This window comes from Bubalus kerabau, chromosome 19 (genome assembly GCF_029407905.1).
Source record: "Bubalus kerabau isolate K-KA32 ecotype Philippines breed swamp buffalo chromosome 19, PCC_UOA_SB_1v2, whole genome shotgun sequence".
NCBI classification, from domain to species: Eukaryota; Metazoa; Chordata; class Mammalia; order Artiodactyla; family Bovidae; genus Bubalus; species Bubalus kerabau.
This window is the reverse complement of record NC_073642.1, coordinates 46,999,183-47,010,291: the sequence shown is the minus strand read 5'-3', so window position 1 is coordinate 47,010,291 and position 11,109 is coordinate 46,999,183. Positions and strand designations below refer to the sequence as shown.

General features: G+C 35.1%; 1 protein-coding gene across 6 annotated transcripts in view; it reads left to right on the top strand.

Moving 5' to 3' along the window:
* The first annotated feature begins 488 nt into the window (after positions 1–488).
* MBIP (MAP3K12 binding inhibitory protein 1) overlaps positions 489–11,109 on the top strand; it is a 19,131-nt gene continuing 8,510 nt past the window's right edge. The window contains exons 1-6 of one of the 6 annotated variants that reach the window (XM_055556506.1): positions 489–732; positions 4,365–4,484; positions 6,222–6,446; positions 6,535–6,631; positions 9,014–9,079; positions 9,302–9,448. In XM_055556506.1, the coding sequence (XP_055412481.1) occupies positions 604–732; positions 4,365–4,484; positions 6,222–6,446; positions 6,535–6,631; positions 9,014–9,079; positions 9,302–9,448 (784 nt within the window). In that variant the 5' untranslated portion in view covers positions 489–603. Of the gene's footprint in view, positions 733–850; positions 999–4,364; positions 4,485–6,221; positions 6,447–6,534; positions 6,632–9,013; positions 9,080–9,301; positions 9,449–11,109 lie in introns of those variants that run through there. The other 5 variants (XM_055556502.1, XM_055556501.1, XM_055556503.1 and 2 more) reach the window with 5 other exon arrangements.

Sequence of the window (11,109 nt, the reverse complement as noted above, 5' to 3'; positions counted from 1 at the left end):
AAACTTGACCGAACTATTTTGCAGATCTAATAATATTCCCTTGATAGTAAATGAGGCATAAAATTTTTTGTTTTATATCTTCTTCCTCTAATGAAAAATTAGTGATGTTAATTTGAATACGGGTGAAAATATTCTATCCAGTTATGACAATTCTGTATGGAAAAGTTCTCAATATTTACAAATAAGCGTTGGCAGCGCTGCATCCCTGATGAGGGATCTTTCTCCAGACCACTCCACAGGGCCGTGTTAAAATTTTAACTTTTAATATGGGACTAAATCACATTTAACTATAAGTTTTCTCTAGCAATACTCATCACTAATATCTGAGTAAAGGTACACTTCACGAAGCTAACCCTCTTTGGATACCGATTCCAATCTCCAGGGGAAATGTGGCCAGTCTCACGTAGGTCGGCAATCATCCGTTCGCTGTCCTCAGCGGAACCTGATTGGCGCAGGTGCTTGTCAGTCACACAGTGGGTCCTCAAAGCCTTGGTCTAAAAGAGACGCAGTGCTTTGACATCATCGCGGAGCGACCGAGGCGATGAGGGAGGGGTGGGTTGTGAGCGCACTTTGGTGCTGGCGGGGGCAGCCTCAGAAAGTGTCATGGCTGCTGCCGCTGAGCCTAGTCGCCCGACCATCGGTGACAGGAGCCTGGAGCGGAGCTGCAGCCCCAGCCTCTCCCGAGAGATAGTCTGCGAAGTCTTTCGCTCCTTGCATAACCTGGCTGGACAAGTGAGTGATGTTCTGTGGAGTAGGGGTTTGGGAAGCGGCCTGCCCCTCCCCCCATTTTCCCTTGCGCGGAGGCAGGGGGCACCGGAGGCCTGCAGGGTGTGGGACCCGGCTGGAGTAGCAGAGGCCGGGGTAGGAGCGTGGGCCCGGTAGCCTGTGGGCTGAGTGAGGATGGCCGCGCTGGTTAGATCATGACCGGTGACAGGCTAGATTTGCAGCTCTTCTCACCAAGAGTGAATGAGGCTAGTGTGAGTGATAAACGCGGCTCGGTAAGAAACAGGCTTGGAGAGAATGGATACGGAAGAGCTTCTCTGATGGTTTGGGAGGCGCCTGGAGCCTCAGGATCGTTTTTCTTCCAGTTCATTCATTGTAGAAATTGATAGGTTCGTAGGGCCTGAGATTTTTAGAAAAGCGCTCTCTCCGCCTCTTTAGGGTGATTTGCTCTTATGAGTCACTTGCTTTTGTTTATTTTTTTTCCTTCTGGCCGTAGCTTGCATCTCTTCCCCTTTAAAACGAGGAGGAAGAGAAAAAGAATCTAAACTATTTCTAGCATAAAGTTGGCTGAGTTACCCTTGGTCTATACAGCTTGCATCACAAGTTGTTTAACTCGTAATTCAACTATTTATTAGTTTAACTGGCTGGTAAATAGCTTTTGTAGAAATGTCATAATAAAATAGAGCTTAAATAAAGGTACTCCTTACACTGAAGGCACTGTTTACTGATGTAAATGCAAAGCAAATTTTAAATGAGAAACAGCTTGAAAATACGTTTATCTGCTTTCAAAAAGAAATCTTTAAAAAAAAATCTTGGACTTAGGCATTTGTGTTGAAGATAACAGTAACTTCCTTTATGAAAATAGTGTGTTTGATTTGTGAAAATTATTTTTAAAAGCCTTGGGTAGATGGTGAATCAGTCTTTTAAAAGGTTATTTCAGTATTTTAAAGAATTTCAATGTTTGTCCTGACTTACAAAGAGCACTGGTCTTAGTTAAACATTCATTTTGGAGTAATGGGATGATTATTAATAGAGTCAGCTAAAAGTTATAACTTTTAAACTCATTAGTTTGTCAAGGACTTAGAACTTTTATTTATTTATTTTTTAAGACTTAGGGTAATTATTTCAGTCTGAAGACTCAAGACGTGTAAGTGGTTTAAATGTTTGAGAACTTTCTATGGCGTGGACGTTGGAACTTTTTTTTTAATCCTAATATCAAGATGAAAAAAGTTTATACTCACCTATAGTTTACAAAAGTACCCCCCTACCACTGAGGAGATCCTTTTTAAAAACATTAATTTAAACCTATCTTTTGAAATAGTTTGCATACTGAATTTTTAAAACTCATTTAAAAATTTTAAACATTCTGACATTCTGTAGGTAAAAATAGTGGTTAAAATTTACTTATGTCACATGTCAAAAATATTTAGAGTAAATATTTGGTTAGTTTTCATGACAGAGTAAAGGGACCATAAATAAGACTAAATAAGATTGTCAAAAAATAAGATTGTCTCATCAATTAAATGCTAGCCAATTTGGTGATACTCTCTATATTTTGAGATGTACTGTTAAAGATAACGAAAGCCAGAGTACTATACTTATAAAATTGTTCCTGGTGGAAATAACTATTTCCTTTTGAAACAAGATTAAGGAATCTTTCAAAATGTTGTAAAATGCCCAGTTCCTTCTATATACTATCATTGTGTTATTAGCTCTCCTCAATAGGAAACATAAAATCAGATGTTAAAATTTTTCTAGCCCAGATTTTGAATTTATTGAATACTGATTTTGCCTCTGGTTGCTGCGTTTTACCAAGCTGAAGAAATATTTACTGTTAACTTGGATTTTTATATTAGTGTAATAAAGTTTTTACTGAAATGTGTATTTTAAATAGTCCATATTAATGACAGACTAATACCTTTTTGATTGAATGGTTTACAAGTTCTATAGGTAAAAATGCACAGAATTCATATATTACTAATAGGGAATTTGTTGAATAATAGTTGGATGTATTGGGGATAGTTTTAAAGTTAATTTGTGACATTGTTACGTGGTTTCTTCAAAGACCAAGTATCTTGCACTTGAAAGCTTATGTAATTCTGCTAAATTGAAATGAGAATATAATCCAGACATTCAATTTAATTTCTGTAAGTTATTTTCTCTAGAAAATTTGATGCTTTGCTTTGGTTGAGGATTTGCCTGCGTTATCCCCAAACTGTATTTGTAAATTTGTTATAATCAACTATAGATTTCCTTCAGAACTGTAAAAGTATAGTGTTGGGTTACTTCCATGCATAAGCTGTTGTCTAAGGAAACCTTTATAAGCATTAAAAATAGAAATTAAGATTAATATGATTATCTTAATATAAAACCTTAGTTAAAATAACAAACTAGTTTTTGCCAGTGCATCCTACACAAAACTTCTTTACACTTGTCTAATATGGACTTTAAATATTTCTGTCAAAGGGTGGTCATACAGCGTTCATTCGTATAGTGCCTTTTGGGGAACTTTGGATCTCTTTGGTACATTGATTGATTTTTTTTGTTTTATTATAATCACAGTTCATAAGATCCTAACTAATAGAACACTTGTCCTTATTTTGTAGAAAACATGACTAATTTTAAATAAATGATTTCTGAAAAAATAAGAGTTAACTTGATCCTGCGATGCAGGATATATGCCATAACACACGTGTCCCTAAAAATGTTTACAGTGATTCACTTTTATTCACTTGAAATACTAAAGATGGAGGCTTTCCTTCTAAAATGTTCATTCATCTTGATATTAATTTTATATTCAGGTTTGTGGTAGCTTTCTATATATAATTTTATCGTAATAGGTCATACGTAGCCAATTTATGAGAAATTTTCATATGATAAACTCTTTTACTTTACTAGAAAATACTGTTTAGCAGTGAGTCTGACCTTTCCATCCAGTCTCTGGCTGTTTATTACACTATTGTGGAAAAGCATTTGTTTTTAAATTTCAGATTTCCACAGCTAAATAATAGTTTAATTTTTATTTGAAGTAAACATATGCTGCCATGTATCCGCAGACTTTATAATATATATGAATATGAATGTATGAGTTGATTTTTAAATTAAAAATAATTGGTTAAAATTGAAAACAATGAAAATGTGATTCGGAAGACATCAGAGGAATGATATATTTGTTAAATATTTATGTACATATTTAACAAAAAGAAATGCAGAAATTTTGAAATCAGAACTTTCATAAATGTACCTCCCCCCTGTATTTAATGCTCTTAGCTAGAAGCAGTAGGATTTTGAATAGGGCAAGCATTTGTTGGCCCCTATCCAAAAGTTTTTAGATGCTGAATTATAAAAAAAAAAAAAGCCTCACCTTTTCATCTTTCCTGGATAGTTTTGCCTGTGAGATGGTCCCATTACACAGACCCAAGAAAAGAATTAAGAGATGTCATCTGCTTTTTTCTAAGAATTGGACCTTTCTTGCCTTTTTGGAGTGCTAGCTAGGTAGAGCACTTTTATGTATCATTAAAAACTTGAGAACTTTGAGCTAAATGGCATGTTATTCTATAGAAATCTTATTTTTGTGACAATCCCATATGTACAGCTTAATCATGTAATTTTTGTGATATTGCTGGTTTGCCCCTTTAAAGCTTAACCTCAGAGATGATGTGGTGAAAATTACAATCGATTGGAACAAGCTCCAGAGCCTCTCGGCACTCCAGCCCGCTTTTCTCTTTAGTGCACTTGAGCAACACGTTTTATATTTACAGGTAAATTTCTTGTTAAAAATGTTAACTCGATATTGAGACTAGAAATTAATTGTAGCTAAATTGTACACTGGAGTATTTGTAGGTTCTGTCTTACCACCTTATTAATACTGTTATTAATAAAAGGTTACTTCAGCCAGATTGGATCCAAATCTGTTAATTTACATAGTGATCAGGACAGTTACAGGAATATAGCCGAATGGGCTGATGTGGGTGTGACAACTGAATGAATGCAGTTCTATTCGATTCCAGACTTGCACTGAAAATTCAATACAGTTGCATCTATGGTGGGTTATAATTAAGCAATAAGACACGGCAGGTGTGTGTCATGCTATGATAATGATTCCATGCCTTGGGTGAGTTTGGAGGCTCATGGAGTGCTTTCAGTGGTTCAAGAAGTGGCATTATCCCAGCATGACACATCCTGGAGTGTCTATTGCAATTAAACAGTTTCAGCATAGTTTTTAAAAAGAAAGTAATTTCTGTGACATTAATGTCTCATATTAGTAAGTAGCTGGTCACTATTTTATCATCTCAAGAGTTTGAAATAATTCATTCTTTATATTAAAAGCCAACACTGAATTGTTAATCTATAAGAGTATTGCTATATTTTTTTTAATATTTCAGTTCAATAACCAAACAGTATTATGACCTTACTAGTTTCCACGTGAACATATTTGCAGTTATAATTGATGGAAGTTTACAGTTTATCTCTAATCAAAGTATAAAATATGAAGTGTCATAAAGGTTTGGATTGGTCAGTTTAGTGCCATTAAGATATAAGGATTCAGAAGAACTTTTGGTATAGCAGACAAAGGAAGCAAAATTGTGGTATGAAAAAATAATTGGAACTTTGACAAGTGTTGGTATGTTTTGATTAGTGAAGTAGACAATTTTCAGCCCTCTATTCAGGACTTTATGGGAAATTTTAACTGTTTCATGTTAAAAGTAATAGTTAACCATAGTTTTGAAGGGTGGAAGCAAGGAGCTATAGGACTCAGTTGAGGCCTAATTTTGTGTGTGTGTGTTGAGGGGATGGTAGTATAATTTATATGATAGAGTTGTATTCCCCACTAGTATTGTAGGCATCTACCTCTTTGAGCTATGGCTCTTGGTAGTTTTTTTTTTTTCCTTGTTCATTTTCTTTTTAAAAATGTAAATTCATGACCCAAGAGGATGTCATGTCAGGAAAAGCCTGAGTGTTCACTCAGCATAACACCTATGTATTTCATGTCTGTGCTCTCTCATTCACTTTGGCCAACTGCAGTTTCAAGTGGAGACTCTCCAGTGATACAGTGCTAATGCGGGGCTTTGCTGAGTGAGAGCACTGGCTCTTGTGTTAAGGAGGAAAAATACGAAGCCTTAGTGTTCTGAGGAGGCATTTGAATGACATGTTAATTAAGTGGCATTGGTGCCAGAGGCTGAGGCTTTGATTTGGCACAAAATAAAAGATGAGTGACAGAATGATTCCCTCAAAGAAAATTTTAAATTTCCTCAGGTTTTCTTTCTCTTCTTTCCTTTTTTCTTTAAATAGATTTATAGCAAATGATATTGGTCACAATAATAGAGAACAGCAAAAACACTTACATGTGGTCAGATCTATGTATGATGCCAACCTTTTATATTTAGTTAACTGATACTGAATATTGCTTTTACTTAGCTGAAATTTATATAAATATGGTAAATGTGATTAATTTTGATCAGTTTGAACCTCAGCAGATGGAATTGTGTTCTTCTCAGCCTTTTTTAGCAAAACTTCAGCCTCTGATTAAAGAGGAGAATACAACTGTTGTTGAAGAAATAGGAAAAACAGAAACAGGGAACAAGAATGAAGTAAATGCCAACTTTCCCATTGGAGACCTGGAAGAGGAAGAAAAGCCCAAAGACTGTGATATAGGAGATGTGAAAAAGACACAGGTCCATTTTGATCCAGAAGTAGTTCAGATAAAGGCTGGAAAAGCAGAAGTAAGAAGTTGGGTTTTGGGGGGCCAAGGGAGTATTTTTTAAAATTTTACTATGTTTGAATTAAGATGCATATACTTATTGTTTGCAGATTGACAGACGAATATCTGCATTTATTGAAAGAAAGCAAGCTGAAATCAATGAAAACAACGTCAGGGAATTTTGCAATGTTATTGACTGTAATCAAGGTAACTACCTAGAAGAAGTTAATTTTTTTTAGGATTTTAATGATCTTTTTTTTTTTAAATGGATAACATTAAGAACACAGTTTAATTATTTCACAGGTTTATTTGGAAACTAAGACAGCAGAATTTTCTTCTGTTTAATAATAGAATGTATTGCAAAATGGTTTTCATTTTGATTATACAGAAATCAGATGCTAACGTGAAAAGGCAAATGTTTACCACAGGTGAAGAGATTGTTTTAAAGTTCCTTTAGGAAATGAAGATAACATATGGATGACAGGGTTGCTTAGTCACACTGTAAGAAGGAGCTGAGCTATATAAATTTTAAGTCTAAAGGTACTTATGAAATTATGACATTAATACATGAAGTTAAACTTAGTAAAGTTCATACTCCTCAAGAGGGAGCAGTTTTCTCACTGCTCCTTAGCTGTTTGAAAGGTTTTATGTCATGATAAAACCAATTTGTCATCAAGACTGTGGTATCTTATGCTTCTTTCGTTTCTTTCATACTGTGCATACATTTGCTGTTTTTCATCAGAATCTCCTTTCCTCTTCACATGATACTATAGTGTATTTACAGATCTGCAGGTATGCTGCAGAATACAAAATTGCAAAGCACTGGCATAGATCGTATTCAGGCATCATAGTAATAATCAGAACAAGTAGTTCTTAGAAAAAATTGTGGAGAAGTGTTCCTAATTGGGATGAGGCATTTTCTTGTTGCCTCTAATATCTCTTGACTAATTATTACGAATACTGAATTGTCAGATGAACCTAGAATTGACTCATACCACATTGGTGCACTGATTCTCTTCATAATGAAGTAATAACAGGCTCAAGGTGGGTCCTAAATTCAGCCTTTCCTATTATTCACATTATACACGCGTATCTCTAGATTTGGTATATTTGACTGTTAGCTTTTCAGAACAGGTGCAGCAGTGGCAAAATCTCAGGTACGACAATCAAACTGCAGGCAACCCATGAGCAAGGGTTTGTTGAGGGAGCAAGCACATGTGTCACTAATGTTATTCCTCTGCTCTCCCTGCTAACTCTATTATTATAAACCACCAGGGGATAGAAATTGACAAGAATTGAAATGCTCAGCAGGATTCCTTGGCCCATTCAATCCCTTGCTGGCTTCCAAACAGTGCTGGGAAGAATTGCTGTGGAGAGTGACTAGCACTCATACATTCAATGTCTTCACACCATGCTGAATTTCTCTCTAATGGGTCGGTTAATCTATGTATTTGGAATATAGCTCTGGAATGGATGATAGCTTCTTTTTTTTAACCCTTAGCCCCGTGAAATGGTAGAAAGAGAATGGAGAGGTGATGGCCCTTTAAACATATTTTGAGGTTTCAAAAAGAAAAAGAAAATGACTCTGCCTGGTATCTATATATAAAAGATAAGCAAATTTAGAATTTTATTCCCACGGTTTATGTCAGCAGAACTATCTCAAGGAAATTTAGACTGAAAAAATTCAGATGTATTATAATGTGTTCCTTTCAGGACCTCTCAGTTGACCAACATACATACATTAGGTTTTTTTTCAAATTCAGATTCCCTAGGGAAAAGAACTTTCTTTCAGTATCTTTTACCATCCATTTTTATTATAAAATAATCAAGGGGAATTTTTTAGGAAATTTACTGCAGTACATGGTTTTACTTAACATCATTTTAAAGATTATTTTATGTTTATATATTAATATCATTCCAACTTTCCCCCTAATTTATTTCTTGATATCTAACTTGAAAGAAATTATACTTTTCTGCTTAGAAAAAATTTGCAACAAATTTTCACATGGTATCCTTCTTAAAATTGTGTTTCTTGAAAGGGATAGTTAGGAAAGATATAGATAGCTTTTGTGTTTAGGGATTTTAAAAAAATGAGCATCGAAAATCTAGGCAAGTGTAAAAGTATGTGTTGTAGATTTCAAGGTCTTTTTATGTGGTATTCTGAAATACAAAAGTATTAAATGCATAATCTTTTATATTTGATGTTCCCTAATTAGATGAGCACGCAATGTCACAAATGCTGTATTTTTTATATGCTGTATTTTTTATATTTCAGTAAAAATACTGAGCTTTGTTTATTTCTATGTTGAAATTGAATATCTCTTTAGATTACACATTTTTAACATTCTATAATATATAAATTATTTTCTCCAAAGACACAGATGGTCTTTAGGAATGTTGGTATTTGTTAAAAATTAAATTATGCCACTGAATGTTGAGGACTTTTCTGTATATAAATCAGACATTAGATAAGATTAGATGTTCTCTGATTATGCGTATGAGTAATATATGCATTATTGAAGGGTTATCAAAATGTACATTTGTAGTTAAGAATATACTTAAACTTATACTCATCTAAATTCTTCTTAGAAAATAGTTGTGCAAGAACTGATGCGATTTTTACTCCTTACCCTGGGTTTAAAAGTCATGTAAAAGGTAAGTATCCACCACATAATATTTTCATCATTGACAGACACTTATTCTTAATTATAAGCAAAATGGAATAGAAATTACTTTCCTATAAAATTTTATTTATTAAAAAAAAATCTTGCCTTTCTTCCTACTTGTGGTATGAAAAGAACGTACAGTACTATTTGGGAGAGAGAATTTATGAGTTTTGAAATGTAAATTTAATAAACTCAAAGTTTTTGAACTTAGTTTCTAGAGTTGTGAATACATATGGACCACAGACTAGATCTGAAGGAATTCAAGGGTCGGGTCATAACAGTATGCTCCGAGATTGTGGTAATCAGGCTGTAGAAGAACGACTACAGAATATCGAGGCTCACTTGCGATTGCAAACAGGTAAGCAGAGTGCCTGGCAGTGCCCTATAGTGGACCTTTGGAAGTGGTTAAAGAAATTCCAATTCATTTATTCACCAAATTTTCATTGAGGGTTTGTCATGTACAAAACATTGTTCTGATGGGTAGAAAAGGGAAGAAAGCATAGTCCCTGCTCCTAAGGAGTTTACAGTTCATGTGGTTGTGTTCCTCTTCCTCCCCTTACACTTCCATCAATTTCATGACCATCTCTCTCATTCTTATCACTGTGCTAGGTACAAAGTATTAAAAGGTGTGACCCTAGTCCTTTAAGATTTTCCAGTGAAGACAAGCATAGAAATAAAGACATGCCATTGGGGAAGTGACCAACATTTATTAAGTGCCAGTCACTCTGAAAGTATTAAACGTATATCAATTCACTTAATATTTAACTACCTTGTGAGGTGTTGGTGCTGTTACCCTTGTCAGATAAAGAAACTGAAGTTCTGGGAACTCAAGCAGCAAGCCCAATGTAGTAAGTGGAAACAGGAAATCAAACCTAGAACTTAACTGGCTATAAAGCCTCAGTATCCTTCCCCATTTAGTCATCAGATCCTGTCAGTTCTATCTTATAAATATCATTATGCACAGAGGCACAAAATACGATTCAGGGAATTTCTAAATCCAGTCTAGCTGGTGTGTTTGTGGATGGAGGTAGAAGATAATAAGAGAATGAGTAAACCATTGAGGATAATAAGAGATAAGCATTAAAATTAATTCTCCCAGAACTAATTTAAACTACAGCTGTATAATAGGATTGACTGGTTTATTATATCTAATAGTATCCAGTAGCTAATTTTGAGAAGTACCTGTTGAATGCCTACTATATGCAAAGCACTGTTTTAGACAGGAGGGATAACTGAGATGATGTAATCACAGTTCCTGGCTTCGAGGACTTCATAATCTATGGAAGAAAGATTTATAGTGAAGGGGGATGTTAAATGAAGATTATGGTGGGGCTCAAGGAGCCTCTTTGTGAAGAGATTCAGGCAGTGCTTTGTGGACCCAGTGAAGCTTGAACTGGTTCTTGAAAGGTACAGAGGTGCAGCAGAGGACATTCTAGCGAAAGGGAGCAGCAGGAGCAAAGTCAGATGAGTAAGTTATTCATTTCCCTTTATTCAAGAGCAGGAAAAACCAAGCTCCTAAAAATTAGTTTTCCGAAAAAAACATATTTCTAGAGTTTTTGTATTTAACAAGTTGATACTTTGGATGTGAATGTTCTTAATGGCATATGATTATCTAATGTATTTATTCATTCAGTACGTATTGAGTACCTGTGCAGTCTGTGAACTGATGCTTCCCAGGTTTGTGCAGTGCACAGGCTGCACAGCCATACCCAATGAACGAAACAAAAATTTTGCCTTCTTAGAGTCTATATTATTAGAGTGAAGAAACAGGCAATATATGAGCAAAATATATAGAATGTCAGTGGGTTTAGAGAAAAATAAGGGAGGGAATGTTGGGTAGGGGGAGGTGGTAGCTCTGGTATTTTTTAAAGAGCGGTCAGGGAAGGCCTTACTGATACGGTAACTTTTGAGCCAAGACCTGAAGTTGGCAAGAGCTAGCCTTGTGAATACAGAGGTAGAGAGAACCACAAGTGCTGAAGCTGTAAGAGTACTTGGCCTAGTTGAATAACAGAAAAAAGA